The 16296-nt window shown below is 46.7% G+C and overlaps 1 protein-coding gene across 1 annotated transcript; it reads right to left on the minus strand.

The window, feature by feature from the left end:
- Positions 1-147: 147 nt before the first annotated feature.
- On the minus strand, positions 148-5816 carry YBX2 (Y-box binding protein 2). Its single transcript, XM_043963287.1, has 10 exons — positions 5639-5816; positions 5068-5131; positions 3576-3609; positions 2588-2677; positions 1972-2256; positions 1410-1513; positions 820-997; positions 570-716; positions 326-410; positions 148-218 (listed from the first exon to the last, which is right to left on the minus strand). The coding sequence occupies exons 1-9, from the start codon at positions 5784-5786 to the stop codon at positions 360-362; spliced, it is 1101 nt and encodes a 366-aa protein (XP_043819222.1). The 5' UTR covers positions 5787-5816; the 3' UTR covers positions 148-218; positions 326-359.
- Between the last annotated feature and the right edge of the window lie 10480 nt (positions 5817-16296).

Here is a 16296-nt window from a genome sequence, read left to right on the forward strand (position 1 = left end):
GAGATCTGGCTCCAGTGGACAAAGGATGTACTCCCTTCCTTCCACCCTTGGGGGTGGGGGTGGGGGTGGGTTGAACCAAATTAAAAAGTTGTTCTACCCTCCTGGGTCCTGGAAAGGAGGGAACAGGGTGAAGGCCGCTGTTTCAATGTCATGGATTTTTTGGAGGGGGGGGGGGGAGTGAGACAGGGAAGGAGCAGTTGGAAAAAGTCGGCAGATACCTAAGAGAAAAATTGGAGAGAAAAAGTGTTAGAATATTTGAAAATGCTACTTCCCTTCCCCCTCTTCCCAACCCCATCTTTCCAAATCAGACACTGGGATACTCAACCAGATAGCTGCTCTAGTTGTCCCCCTAGTTGGAATCACTCCAGTAAGGTGGTAGGGGAGTCCCCACTGGTTATAGGGGTTGAGGTCTGAAGAGAAAAGAATAGTTAGAAGTGTATCTATGTAGCTAGAATGCCTAACCATAACCCACTCTTACCTGTTCTCTACTCCCCCTTGCCCAGGTCTAACTTCCCCAATCCTACTCCCCTCTCTACCTCCCCCCCCCCCCCCCCCCCCCCGTAATTCACATCCACAAGCTGGTGCTGTGGCTCCAAGCGGGGCTGGGAAGGTGTGTCCGCAGGAGGTGGCATGGGCTTGACTGCCTCTGCTGGGGTCTCCTGATGGGTAGGGCCTGCTGGGGGTGGGCCCGGGGGTACTGGCTCTTTGTTATCAGCCTGCATGGAAAAGGAGAAGGGAGAGGCCTGGTTTCAGCTTTCTCCTTCCTATCTTCATAACCACTACCCCCACACATATAGATTAATTTTCCCTAGCTCTTACCTCAGGGGCTGCAGTCTGCCGGGGACCAGGAGGCTGTTGCCTCCTACGTTGAAAGTAAGGCCGATTTCGTGGGCGCTGGGGCTCAGGCCTTGAGCCATCTGTGGGACCCTGGCTGGGTTTGGTCTCTCCATCTCCACCTTCTGTGGTGGGCTGCTGTGGAGGCCGAGGACGGAAAGGCCTGGGCGTTGGGGAGAAAAACAACCATATCAAGATTAGGGTGAGACATCCTTCCTGCCTGCCACCCCCCATTTTAGCTCTCTGGTTTTCCAACCTACCTGTTTCTGCCTTGGCAAAGACCTACAGCTGCTAATAAGCCATGAGCCCAGGCCCACAGTTTTGGCTCAGTCTCCCCTCCAACCTCCTCAGAACTAGGTTTCCTGCTCTTAAAAGTCCTATACCTTTAGAAGCTAGGCTTGCTGCCCCCTCAATTTCCTGCCCTAAATTTCAGTCATTTACTGCTTTTCTTAAAGTTCAACATCCACTTTTTAAAAAACCACTAGTAACTGCAGAAGAAGAAAGGGGCTCATGGGCACAGATATATGCAAATCAATCTTTAGATATAGTTGGGCAGAGGAGGTATACATGCTTACCTTCGATATCTGGGTCGGAATCTGGGTGGAGGTGCCCGTTCATCTCCCTGCTGCTGGTCACCTTCTAAGGGGGCTGGGTCTTTGGGCTCTACTCCATCTGTACCCTAAAGATATACAAAACTGGGGCTTGTGAATCTTCAAAAATATATAAAGCTGGAGTCAGGTTCTACTTCCTAGAACCAAGACATCCTTAGCTTAGTCTGACTGACACAAAATTCCACACAAGGATCCAAGCATCAGTTTCTATCCCACTCCTCCACCCCACCATGTTCTTTCTGGGCATCTAGGTAGTTTAGTGGATAGAACACCATACTTAAAGCCAGGAAGACCTGAGCTCAAATTCCTCCTCAGACACTAACTAGCTGTGTGACCCCAGGAAAGTCATTGGGAATAGGACTCAATGATCTCTGAGGTCTCTTGGGCTTCAAAACTATGATCCTCTGTCCCTTTTTCCCTTTTCATACCTTTTCTCCTAGGGCCAGGGCAACTTAGCTACCTGCTTCTTGGCTTCCTCCTTCTAGGCCTCTGCCCTTTAGGGACACCAGCAACCCAAACCTCTCACCTCCATAGGCTGCTGCTGGTTGGAGGGTCGAGGGCCCCTGACAAAACGTCGTCGGTAAAAGAAGGGGGGTGGGCGGCGTCGGCGAGGTCGCTGACTGGGGTCCTCAGCCCGTTCCCCTTCGCTACCTGGCTCTGCTACCCCTGTAGGGGCCTCTGCCACCAGGGGAGGAGGTGCAGCAGGGCGTGGCCGGGGAATAAATCTACGAAAACGGCGTCGGTTGGGAGCATAGCGACTGCCCTTCACTGGTACCCCCCCTGGACCAGTCACATTAGCAGCTTCTGCACCCTGGGATGGAAAAAATCAGAACTCTTTCCCAACTCCAACTCCCCCCTGCCCAGCCCATGTGACCCACTCAGAATACATCACTGACTTCTTACTTTTTTATTAGGGCTAGTATAAGAGGAAACTAAAATTAATATAGAACCTCTTCTCTAGCATCCCAAATCTTAATAGGGAGTAATAGACTGAGGCAGCCCCCATACCTTCTAGATTGGAAGGACCAAAAAGTAGGGTACATGATAACCTCATGAAGTTTTGAGGACCGGGATTACCCTTCCCTTAATCCTTATTCTTCCAGGTTTCTAGGTCATCCTGCCCCTCCATGAATCCCCCAAACCTTCTCTCCTTCCACGACATCAAACTCCACTGTTTCCCCATCCCCAACACTTCGAAGAAACTTCCGAGGGTTGTTTCTTTTAATGGCTGTCTGGTTAGGGAAAAAGTGAGAAGAGCTGGGACAAGACAGGAAGACACAGATATCTTTTGCCCATTAATATCAAATACCCATTGTCTTGATGCTCAATAAACTACATATTCAGGCATTGGGGTGGGGGGGTGGGAGGAGAAGGATTTGCCAAAAACAGACCAAAGGCTTAGATGTAAGACTGAGGACTTTGATGTCCTACAGTCCAAACCTACCTCCCCCCCAGACATCCTTAGAGATTTCCCAATAGGGAAATGTGATGGTGAGGAGACAGGAACTTAAAAACAAATGTAGGTATAACTAAGGTAAGTTAGACAGTTAAAGTTTGTTTTGGTGTCCCTTCTATTCCCTAAATTTGTCAACCCTATTTAGGTCATTTTTCTTCCCTAAACTATTCCTGTTGTGTTCTGGCTAGGTGGCAGCTAACCTTAGAAACTAATTCATGTTATATTAATGGGCATGAGAGGCAGTGTAGAATAGTGACTAGAGAGCTGAACTAAAAATTTAGGAAGACTCGGTGCTCTAGGCAAATCTGATTATAAATTGAAGAAAAGGTACCAACCCACAATGATAGAGGGAGTTCCCTATTCCAGTTCAATCACAGGGCCAACCCTACTGCTATTAACAGACACTATCCATTTCTAGCAGGTTACTGTGAGTTAACAGAAGCCTTTGATGTTTTAAAAGTGAGTAATGATAGTTATTTCAGGCACTTGTCACAGATGGAGCATAAATGGGATCTGAGGCAATAGTAATAGCCTTTTTAGGGTTGCCATAGCACAGATTTCTAGTCTGAGGATGTTAAGACTAAACAAGTAGAGATGTTCATTAAGTGCTATTTAGAAAAGGAAACAATCCTTGTATCTTCTGATCCTACCCGAGAAGCAAGCCTGACTCTTACCTGGTGGACAAAGACATCCTCTTTGGTGTCATTCCTGTGAAATGGGAAGAGGCATCATTAGAGGACTGAAGGGAAATTTGGGCTTTGAAGGCATACTCCAAATATGACTTCCCTCTACCTGACCAATTAGCTGGTCTTTTCTTACCCACAGTTTCTCAAAGGTGTGTGTTGTGTTTTTTTTTAATGTGGGGGGAGGGGTGATTCCTGCAGGCATTATGAGAGTATCAGCAGCTGGCAGCAGTTCCAGGTGGGAAAGGGTAAAATCAGGTCAAGGTGTGGCCAGAGAGAGGAAGGGCACAAATCTAGAACCCAGGTAGGAAAACTAGCCTTGTGGGAAACAAGCAAAGGCACCTTGAACCTGCCAAGGTGCCCAAGGAGTGGGACAGCTCTCTGCTTGCTTCTGCCCCACCTTCTACCCCTAGAGGCAACTCAAGAACTGGGTGGTGCTGGGTGAAGCTGTTCCTCCTCCCCCTTTCAAAGTAGTTGGAAAATTCCACTCTGCCTCCTTCCTTCTTCCTTGCAGAAGGAGGGAGAAAGGTGGGGGAGGTAGAACAGGAGATGCAGAACAGGTTTGGGGAGGGGAGACAAGGAGCCAGGAACCCTCACCAAGAGGACACTGGCCCCACCTCCCAACCCTGACCCCAGACCTGTAGATGGATCCCAGTCCCCAGGGTCAGGACACTCCCACTTGACTGGAAACCCTGGTGAGAACAAGTTGGAGGGAAATTTAAGTGAGGAGGTAGAAACACTCATCCATTGTCTACCCCTACCCTTGCCATAATCCTAATATTCCTTATCTCTTAGACCTTCCTAAAGACTGGATGTTTCAGACTCTAAGGCAGCTGAGTTTGCCAAAGGTCAGGCTGCTAAGAGCCTGCCTAGGGTCTTCCCGAGAGACAGACTGGGCAGGGAGCCGATGTTGAGTGAGAGCCTACTGGGGGAGACCTTTCCTTTGTATTTAACATTGAGTCTTTACAGAAGTTTCAAAGGGGGTGGAGTAGATAACCTCCCTTTTCCACCAGATAGGAAGGAAGGTGTATCGTAGAATATTGAGCCAATTGTTCCTTCTAGAGATTACTGAAGAGGGGAAAAGGAACACCTCCAAAAGGAAACCGAGGAAAGGTGGGGATCTTCCCGGCGGGCCCGTAAAGTAGGAAAAGCTCTTCACACTTATCCTGCCCCCAAGGCACGGCAAATGAGAGGCAATTGGGCAATTCCAAGGGGGCGTGGCAGACTCACAGCCAAGTTGGATTCCTAGAGAATTAACCCTCTGCGGGAGGATAAAAGCGGTAGACAGAGCTCGACTAGGGAACGCTTCATCTTCCATATAAGGGCGTGGTATTTGTGCAGTGGTTAAAGACGATCAAACCAGCTTCAGCTGGACATTTGGGGCAACCATGTGCCCCAATAAAAGGTCTGGATGAAGTTATGGATCCTCCAACCACATAGCCCAGTTTGGAGAATAATCCCACCCCCTCCCTGCCTTAGGTACCTGTTGATGAATCCATAACCATTTCGGACGTTGAACCATTTGACAGTGCCCAGAACTTGGGTTGCTGCCAGGGGGAGGCCAAGTAGGGAGAACAGGGCAGGGAAGAGAGATGGAGTTAGGCTCAATCATTTCTGAGCACACATCAAAGTCCAGCCCCACTCCTAACCTATTCCGCAGCACAACCACACCTGCTTAGCTTCAAGGAATATAACCTATCCCCATCCAATTCTACTTCTTTGAACTTCCAAATAACCCGACTTCGTGCTCCAGAGAGGTTCACCTAAGCTCCACCATGGTCAATTCCGAAGCACCTCCCTCACAGTCTTCACTGCTCCAGCCCCGCCAGAGTCCCCCACCTAGGGGACAAGGTCCCTGAGCTCTTCCTGAGTCTGGCTGCCTCGTCCTAGTCCTTCAGTGGGGCTCCGCTTTCCTCCGAGCCTGGGCTCACCTGGCTCCCGACTCTCCCTGACCTTGGCCCCTCATTCACCTGCACCCTCGGCTCTACCCATCCAACCAGAGCTTCCTCCCGAGGCCCCCTCAGGTGTCAGGCCCTCAGACCCGGCCCCCTCACCCAGCACCGGTTTGTCCGCCTGGCTCCGGGCGGGGGGTGCGGGGGTCCCCAGGGCTGCCGTCGTCGGGGCGCCTGGGGCTGCGGGGCCCTGAGCTGCGGGGATCCCGGCGGGGGGCGGGGCGGGGGCGGCTCCCACTCCCCCTCCCATCCCGCCACCGCCAACGCCGGATTTCTGCAGGTCACCCCCGGGCGACACCACCCCGACCCCCGCCGCATCTGCCGCCGGGGCAGCTGCCGCCGTCTCCGCCTCGCTCATCCCGCCGGGTCCGGTACCGGCCCCCACCGCCTCCGTTGCCGCCGCCTCCTCCTCCGCCGCCGCCGCCGCCCCGGCCCCTCCCCCCCCGCCCGCGCGCTCCCCCTCTCGCCCGGCCCGCTAGCGCCCCGCCTCCCCACCCGGTCCTCGCGCCCCGAGCCTCTCCCTCGCACCACGCCCCCTCCCCGCTCCTCGCCGCGGCCGCCGGCCAAGGCAATCTGAGGCGTGTGCGGAGGCTCCGTGAAGACTCCCTCTTCCCCGCCCCCCAGCCAATACAGGACCAACAAGCCCAGCCCACGCGCTAGTCCAGACCAGTCCCACCCCCAGGTTTCGCACGTGAGTCCAGTACCCTCGCACCCGGGACTATATTCCTGCCCTAGCCCCGCCCACCGAGTTGGGACACGTGACCCCAATAGGTCCGGTTCATTGGCTACTAGTTTCTTTTCTCCCCTCCCTCTCCCCTCCCCCCTCCTTTTCCTTCCCTGCTCCATCCCTTTCCACCCGCCGCGGGAAATCAAACCGACCTGTCATATCCCAACCGCCACCTGCCGGCCCAGGGAGGGGCGGGGCTCCGCGAGTTCCTCCGTTACCCCTGGCTACGGAGGAGAGGAAAAGCTGCCACCTATGTTCTGTGTGCTCGCGTTGCCCCACTTGAGGACGCGGTTCCTGGAGTCACACCGCGCCCTACACAGTCGCGCCTTCGACACGCCCCTTTTGTCCGAAGTCTCTACGGTCCGGCCCTCCCAGCTTTGGATCCCTAGCCGTAGTGCCTATTCCCCATTTCCGGCACTTCAGCGCTACCTTATTGGAGTCGGGGACGGGATGCGTGAGGCAGTTTGCATTTTCCAACCGGGCCCAGGGACTTCCCTGATAGCTGTGCCTTGGGCGATGGAGAAAAAGGAGACTGGGGCCGTGGAACAGGTGCGGGAAACCTCGGGGTGGCGTCGATGCTGTGCTGCCTGGGAGAGCACGAGATATTTGCGGACCTGGAGAATGAATGCCCCGCCAATGAAGATCTTGCTTTAGGATAATGCCCCCCCACCCCCCCAAAAAAGAAAGAAAAAATCCTTCGAACTAGAGTGACGCTGCACAGGAATCATGTTCGGTTAACCAGACACCAGAAATTGTCTAAATTAATCGTGCTAGTTGAAAGCAGACTCATTCCAGAGATTGACATGCACTGCCTACTGCTCTTGGCGCCTCTGGGTTGGGAGTGACCAGCCCGAGAAGCTGTCCCTTGCTCCCTCTACGGAATGTTCAGTCACCCCCAGGACGCCACACATAGGTTTAGGGTGGGTTGCTGACAACTGATTCTTCATCCTATCGCTGGCAAATTCCCAGCTTCCGCCTTTGCGTCTCCCGTCCCTGTGATTCAATCAATATTTACTGCAGCGAAAATACTTTCACTCAGGTACTGGTGCCGTTTCAGATACTGTTCCCTTTATCCCTCAGGTCCACCACTCCACAGTTAATAACTTCTTTTACCCTCAGGAACCACAGCTTCACTATCAACAAACTCAACTTCCCCTTTAGTCAAGAGCTCTTCAGCCGTACTACACTTCTCTAGAACTTCCAGAAACCTGACTCCCTCAAGAAGACTCTGTACCTCTATCAACCCTCTTGATACTCGGCTCTCTTCCATGCTCTCAGTGACACTAAGACATAGAGAGTGACCACACTCTCTGACGTTTCCAGATTCTCCCTTTGCCATCATTACCAGCAACCTCTTTCTGAAGTTCGAGCCATCTTTAGTTACTTCTTTTAGATTTTTATTGCAGTAATTTACTAGATTCTAGAGAAAGGAGGGAGAATGACCTGGCTCAGGATCTTCCTCTCCAACCCAAACACTGCATACATCCTTGCTTAGAAGCTGAGTTTCCTCCAATATAGAGAGAGGCTTCCCGACATCAACTCTGATGAACTTTATCTTTACTCCATTTCATTCACTACAGAAATAGTCCGAGTCTTGATATCATCACCCATAACTGTGATATCTTCATGATCCAAAAATGTTAATTCCTCTTTTTTTAATGATGAACATTTATCCTTCCATCCCTCCCGCTGCTTCATTCCTAAACCGACTCCTCATTCTCACCTCTAAATCCACTTTCTTCCACCTCCTTGTTTTTCTAATCCAACATAAATGCTCTGGCTGAACACTGCTCTTCCTTCTAGTCTTTACAGTGAGTTGACCAATTCAACTCGACATGGTGTTCCACCATAAATCCCCTTGCTTGGTTTTTTTGCCATTGCAATATTGCCAAACCCCAAGTTTAGCTTCCCCCAACCAACATCCTTCTTTCTCCACTGATGCTCCTGTGCTGCTGAATAACTGGAGAAGGTCGAACAACTGGGCTTAATCAAACCTTAACTGTCAAATCTCAACTAAGCCCTATATTACTATGCGTTGATCTTATTATTTACAGAATCAAATACTATGAACTCCTTATTCTACACCTCAAAAACCCTTCTGCATCATCCCGTGTTCTTTACTCCAGTTTTTGAGAAAGAGGTGGTACTTCTTGTCAAGGCTATCCATTCTACTTGGTCACTCAAATGAATTCTTCTGCTCTGGAAATTGTTTGATTGTTCTCTTATTTGCAATTGCTCCTTCTTTGTTGTTTACAAATATTTCTAAATCTCCTCCATCTTTAAACCTGCACTTGATCCTGACCGATCCTTAAGCAATCTCCTTTTATCTTCTCCTCTTCACAGTCAACTATCTATGTTCAATTGCTTCCATTTACTCACCTCAAACTCACTCTTTAACTCTTTACAATCCAACTTCTAACCATTGCACTCCTGAAATTGCTCTCTCCAGCTGCTGAATCCATTGGCCTTTACTGAGCTTCATTCTCCTTAATTGCTCTGAAACTTTTGACACTACTAACCACTGGCTTCTGTCAAACTGCTCTCTTTTTGTTCTCTCACCTTGCTTTCTCAGTCTCCTTTCCTAGATCACTGCCCATGTCCCACCCCCTAAGCTTAGGTGTTCTGGACTGGATTCCCTTTTTACTCTACAGTCTATTTCTTGGTGAATGCCCTCCCATAGGTTCAATTATTATCTCTGCTCAGAAAAATCACAAAACTACATATCCAAACCTAATCTTTCTCTTGAACTCCAATCTGATATTACTACTGCCTACTGGACATCTCTACCTAGATGTCTCAAAAGAATGTCAAACTCAACATACCTGAAATGGAACTTATAACATACCATGAGTTAACCCTAACATTAATGTTCCTTCACACTTCCCTATTTCTTTTTTTTAATTTTTTTTTTAAGGCAATTGGGGTTAAACGACTTGCCCCGGGTCACACAACTAGTAAGTGTCAGGTGTCTGAGGCCTGATCTGAACTCAGGTACTCCTGAATCCAAGGCTGGTGCTCTATCCACTGCGCCATCTAGCTGCCCCTTCCCTATTTCTTTTAAGATTATCATCCTTCTAGCCATTCAGGTTTGAAACCTGATAGTCAATTCAATTCAATGGGTATTTATTTTCATTTATATTTTTTGTGCTTTAAAACTTTCTATTGACATCTTTTATTTTTTTGTCTTTCATTTCCAAATATATCCCTCCCCCTTCCCAGAGGGAGCCTTTCCTTGTAACAAAAAGAATAAAAAAGACAAGACAAGTACTATGTGTAGTTTAACAAAACTAAGCAGTGTGTCAAACAAGACTGACAGTATATGGGGCAGCTAGGTGGCGAAGTGGATAGAGCACCAGCCCTGGAGTCAGGAGAATCTGAATTCAAATTTGGCCTCAGACACTTGATACTTACTAGCTGTGTGACCCTGGGCAAGTCACTTAACCCCAATTGCCCCACCAAAAACAAAAACAAAGACAAAAAAAAAAAACAGAAAAAAAAGACTGACAGTATATGCAGTATTTCACACCCATAGCCCCCAACCTTGCAAATGAAGTGAGAAGGTGTGCATTTTTTTCCTGTTTGGGGCCAAACTAGTTACAACAAAGTTCAGCAAGCATTTGCATCTACTACTGTATGTGCCAGGTGCTATGCTAGGTGCAGAGGATACAGAGACTAATAGAAAACAGTCCCTTCCCTCTAGGAGCTTGCATTCAACTGGAGAAAACAATAGGTACCCAGGTTAGTAAATACAACAGGCATAAATATAAAAAGTAATCTGGGAGAAGTACGGTATTAACCTTTATAAGAAGAGATCAGGAAAAGCCTTATGGAGGAGGTAGCACTTGGGCCAACCTTTGGAGAGAACTAGGGATCCCAGGAGGCAGAGGTAGAGCATTCTAATCATGAGACATAGCCTGGGTAAAGATACAGAGGCAGACGGTGGAATGTTGTATATTGGGAGCAGCAAATAGGTCATTTTTTTCCCAGAATGTAGAGTGTGGTAAGGGGAATAATGTGAAATGTATCTCACTTGAACCAGATAGTAAAGGGCTTTCAACACCAAACATTTGCATTTTCATAAAGGTAATGTCATTATGGGCAGCTTGGTGGTGCAGTGGAGAAAGTATAAGGCCTGGAGTCAGGAAGACCTCAGTTCAAATGTGACCTCAGACTGGGTGACCCTGGGAGAGTCCCTTAACCCTGTTTGCCTCAATTTGCTCATCTGTAAAATGAGCTGGAAGAGGAAATCGCAAACCACTCCAGGAGCTTTGCCAAGAAAGATCCAAAACGGTCAAGAAGAGTCAGACAAGGGGCAGCTAGGTGGTGCAGTGGATAGGGTACCAGTTCTGGATTCAGGAGGACCTGAGTTCAAATCCGGCCTCAGACACTTAACACTTACTATATGTGTGACCCTGGGCAAGTCACTTAACCCCAATTGCCTCACACCAAAAAAAAAAGAGTCAGACATGACTGAACAACAGTGTTTTTGTTCAAATGTGTCTTATATTCAATGGCTCTGTGGACCATACTGTCCATGGAATTTTCTTGGCAAAGATACTGGAATGATTTGCTATTTCCTTCTCCAGTGGATTAAGGCAAACGGGTTAAATGACTTGCCCAGGGTCATACATAGCTACTAAGTGTCGAGGCTGGATTTAAACTCAGGTCTTCCTGACTTCAGGCCCAGCACTCTATCTGTGGAGCAACCTAGCTTTCTCCCATAGAGGTAAATTTGTATACTTGATATTACTCACTTCTATCTCTTACCTCTGTCTCATGTCTGTAATACTATTCTTCCACATCTCTGCCTCTTCAGATCTCCAGTTTCTTCAGGGATCAGCTCAGGTGCCATCTCTAGGTCTTTCCTGATCCCCTGTAGTTGTTGGTGCTTTTCCACAAAATTATTTTGTATTTACCATGTATATACTTTGTATTTGCTTATCTTATGTTCATGATGTAACCTCACCCTCCCTCAGAGTTGCCCCACCACCACCAGTAAAATATAAGTTCTTGAAGGCAAAAACTATTTTTGTCTTTGTATATCCAGCAGGGCATAATAAAAGGTTGTGAAATTGCATTGAGTGAGTGACAGGATCTAATAGACTATGTGATAGAAGTAGAGGGGGGAAGTGGAAAATGAAATAATATTTGTAAATTACTTTGTACCTTGTGTAGTGTCTGCTGACAAGTAATAGGCACTATGTAAAAGCTAGTGATTATAGAGCCAATGAGGTGCCATGACAAATGGGGCACTGAGCCTAGAAGCAAGATCTACTTACTAGCTTTGTGATGTTGAGTAAGTTAGGCTGCCTCATGTTCCTCAACTGTAAAAAGGAGTTATTAGCATCAAACTCTCAGGGTTGTAGTGAGGATCAAATGAGATAATATTTCTAAAAAAACCATGTGCCTGGCACATTGTAGGTACTATATAAAAGCTAATTCTCTTTGCCTTGCCCAGCAGAAGTACTTGGAGGAGCATTGCTTCTTAGAAGGGATTGGGCTTGTCAAGAGATAAGAGGAAGCAGACAGCAAATAGGGTGGTAAAGGGAGTGAGAGAAGAGGGGTATATAAATATAGAGAGTAAACCCAGGACTGACCAAAACCCTCCTAATTCCTCTTGAAAGGTGAAATCCCATGGACAAAGCTAACTCAGACCTTAAGTCCGTTGTTTACAAAGATAACAGATCAGAGAGTTTTGTCCATGATGCCCAGCTGTGGAGATATTAAATTTTCTTCTTGAGGTTGGCTTTTCTGTAAGGAGAGTGGGGAGGGTAGTAGTGCTCATTATAAGGAAGTTCCCAGATCACTTTGGTGAAATTACAAAGAAGTGAGCCTGGAGCCGCTAGGTGGCACAGTGGATAAAGCACTGGCTTCAGATTCAGGAGGACCTGAGTCCAAATCCAGCCTCAGACACTTGACACTAGCTGTGTGACCCTCGGCAAGTCACTTAACCCTCATTGCCCCACCAAAAAAAAGTACAAAAAACAAAAACACAAAGAAGTGAGCCTTTGGGGCTCTAACAGTCTCTCCACATCTAGAAAGTAGGTGTGCCCACTGGTACCTTCTTGAGAAAACAATGGGGCTGCTCCTGTTTGATTTTTCAGGGACTGAGGTTATACTGTTGTTTGTCTTTCATTTTCTTTCTTTTTTTTTTGTTCATTTGTTTTTTGGGTTTTTTTGGTTGGGCAATGAGGGTTAAGTGACTTGCCCAAGGTCACATAGCTAGTAAGTATTAAGTGTCTGAGGCTGGATTTGAACTCAGGTCCTCCTGAATCCAGGGCCGGTGCTTTATCCACTGCGCCATCTAGCTGCCCCCCTTCATTTTCAAAGAAGACCAGGGACATCAGGGGTGATGTCTTGACTTTCTCCTGAATTGGATTTAAGTAAGGCACTTGCTAAGTGATCAGTCTCATTCTCTTTTCCTGAGTCATCAGAAGCCCATGTAGCAGGAAAAAAGTCAAGATGACCGGTGATGGCCTGGGATACAGAGGGTGACTTTGGCATCTTCAATGTCTGACCAAACTCTAAGTGCTCCACAGTACTGCTTCAGCCTCCTTCATGGCCACTGGAACAAATTGTTCTCTTCTACCCATTCGAAAGTCTTCGCATGCTTGGGATAAACACCCCCCTAACTCACTGACAGGGGTGAGGCCTGTTGGCTACCTCAACCTGATTTAGCCCATCTGCCAAGATGGTTTTACTGGGGCGCGGCTGCTGTATGTGCTCCTTACTGGAGCCATAGGTGAGAGTTGGGTAAATCAGGTGGAAACCAAAGGTAGATGAAAAGCCCTGAAATGGACTCGGCAAACTCTCACAGCAGAGGTTCTAGTCTTCCTGAACACCCCTTACAAAAGACTTTTGGCTAAGGTGCTGTTCTTTCCACTTGCCTTGAAAGTGAGCAGATGGACCTGTTTAGCCTTTCTCCTATTTGAATGAATGAATAGCAAAACATTCATTAAGCACTATAGTCAGGCACTGGGGAAAGGACTGGGGATAAAAAACTATCACTAAGAAAGTCCCTACCCCTCAAGGAACTTACATTCTAATAAGGGAATACTACTTAGTACTAGGAGCTAGATTTGGAAGGAGGAGGGGCAATGTGGTTTGGAATTGGCCAGGAAGTGGTGTGGTGGCCTGGTTCCAGACAAGACACAGTGAAATCTCATCTCTCAGAGTCCAGGGTTCCAGAGGTTGAGTCCAGTTCCTCTTCAGAGAACAAACTCAAATTCGACAGAGACCTGTATTTCTGGAAAGTGGGAGGAAGTCTGTGTGTGCATTCAGTCTCCTCCTCCCAGGAACCAGTAAGAGCTGTGTAAGTTAGGGTTGAATATGATACTTGTGGCTTTCAGCATGTGTGTTTCAGCACTGAAGGACCCTTGTATTTTGAGATGATGAGCAGGAAGAGCTGATAACTCAGTGGACCTTTTTTTTGTCCTATAACTAATGTTTTTATTTTTTCTCTTTTTTTCATAATAAACATTTTTATTTAAAGTTTTGAATTCCAAATTCTGTCCCTCCTTCCATTTTAGTCATTTTGTATAAGAAGATTCAAATAAAAGAAAAAAATGAGAGAAAGTGAAAAATAGCATGCTTCAGTGTGTGCTCAATCAATATTGGTTCTTTTTTTTTTTTTTTGAGGTGGATGGTATGCTTTATCATTAATCCTTTGGGATTGTCTTGGATCATTGTACTGCTGAGAATAGTTGTCATTCACAATTCTTCATCAAACAATATTGCTGTCACTGTGCATAACATTCTCCTGGTTCTGCTCACTTCACTATACATCAGTTCATACAAGTCTTTCCAGGCCTTTCTGAAATCATCCTTCTTGTCATTTCTTAGAGCACAATAATATTCCATCACCATTATATACCACAGCTTGTTTCACCATTCCCTAACTGATGGGCATTCCTTTGATTTCCAGTTCTTAGCCACCACAAAAAGTACTGCTAGAAATATATTCAGTAGACCTTTTTTTTTTATAATTTTATTTATTTATTTATTTATTTTTTTAGTGAGGCAATTGGGGTTAAGTGACTTGCCCAGGGTCACACAGCTGGTAAGTGTTAAGTGTCTGAGGCCGGATTTGAACTCAGGTACTCCTGGTTCCAGGGCCGGTGCTCTATCCACTGCGCCACCTAGCTGCCCCCAGTAGACCTTTTAAAAAGGAGTGACTCTTGGGGGGCAGCTAGGTGGCCCAGTGGATAAAGCACCAGCCCTGGATTCAGGAGGACCTGAGTTCAAATCCAGCCTCAGACCCTTGACACTTACTAGCTGTGTGACCCTGGGCAAGTCACTTAACCCTCACTGCCCCACAAAAAAAACCCAAACCAAACAAACAAAAAAGGAGTGACTGAGCCTGGCATGCTTCTACCTTGGATTCTCCATGTGGCAAGTAGTTCTCCCAGGAAAGGTGGGAGAAGGGGCTGTATTTCACTGTACTCTAAGAGAAATTGTAAACATCTGAGCACAGTTAAAGCTCATGTCCTGCCTAAACACATTTGATTTTGGTTTTGGGGATGCCTCTTGTGTGTTTGTTTTTTACTGATCATGGGGAATGAATATTGACCCCAAGGTGAATGTGTCCAAGGGGCGGCTAGGTGGTGCAGTGGATAAAGCACCAGCCCTGGATTCAGGAGTACCTGAGTTCAAATCCAACCTCAGACACTTAACGCTTACTAGCTGTGTGACCCTGGGCAAGTCACTTAACCCCCATTGCCCCGCAAAAAAAAAAAAATTGCGTCCAGACTTGGAAGCCACTCTGATTTCAAGTTTCCTCTCCACCTTTGCTAGAAGCTATGACATCTATCTTGCTGGCACATTTACAGAAAAGGGAACAATGCAAAGCTGAGGTGAAATTTTCACTCCATAGACATCATGCCTCCCCCCAGGATAAACTGATAACCTGCAATTTCATCACCAAGCTGATTGACTCAGTTCTTTATATTTAACACCTTCTCCAGTCCCTCAGTTGCCTTTCCCCTCTGATCGGCGGGCTAGAGGGTGGAGCAATAAACTCCTCCCAATGTCTTCCTTTATAGAGGACTCTCCATGTTCCATCAGCACTGCTCCTTTGTTTTCACTCTATGGAACATCATGCCCCCTGGTGGTAGCACATACCCATCTTTTCAGCTTTCTTTTATTTGTTGTCTTTCTTCACAGACTCATTGATTGTAAGCTCTTTGAGAGCAAGGAATACCTTTCTTTTTTTTATTTGTATCCCTAGTGTTTAGCACAATTCCTGGCACATAGTAAGAGATTAATAAATCTGAACTGAATTGAATTGAAAATGTCTTGTTTAGATGAGGCTTAGGTATCAGCCTCCCCACTGAATATAACAAAAATTATTATTGCTTCTTGTTTGAATTTGTTTCTGTCAAATACATATTTGTAAAGGTCATATGTTTAATATTTCTTTTTTGTAATTTTTTTTGGCAGTGGGGGTCTGCCCCCTATAATTTTTTTTTTTTTTTAGTGAGGCAATTGGGGTTAAGTGACTTGCCCAGGGTCACACAGCTAGTTAAGTGTTAAGTGTCTGAGGCAGGATTTGAACTCAGGTACTCCTGAATCCAGGGCCAGTGCTTTATCCACTGCGCCACCTAGCCGCCCCTGCCCCCTATAATTTTTTAATTAAATTTTTTTCAATTAGCAAAAGTCTACCTTCTCTTCTTCCCACTCCCTGCTCTCAATTGAAAAAAGACAAAAACAAAACTTCTGTTACAAACATGTACAGTCAACTAAAACAAATTTCCACACTGTCCACATTTTTAAAAGGCTTATATTGTTATATATTATTATATTTTATGTTATTAATATATGTCATATATTCTGAATCCTTCACTTCTCTATAACAAGGTAGATGGTGTGTTTTTTCATCATTAGTCTTCTGGAATTAGGCTGATCAGAGTTCCTAAGTCTTTTCTTTTTTTTTTTTAGTGAGGCAATTGGGGTTAAGTGACTTGCCCAGGGCCACACAGCTAGTAAGTGTTAAGTGTCTGAGGCTGGATTTGAATTCAGGTACTCCTTACTCCAG

This window comes from Dromiciops gliroides, chromosome 4 (assembly GCF_019393635.1).
Source record: "Dromiciops gliroides isolate mDroGli1 chromosome 4, mDroGli1.pri, whole genome shotgun sequence".
Lineage (NCBI taxonomy): Eukaryota > Metazoa > Chordata > Mammalia > Microbiotheria > Microbiotheriidae > Dromiciops > Dromiciops gliroides.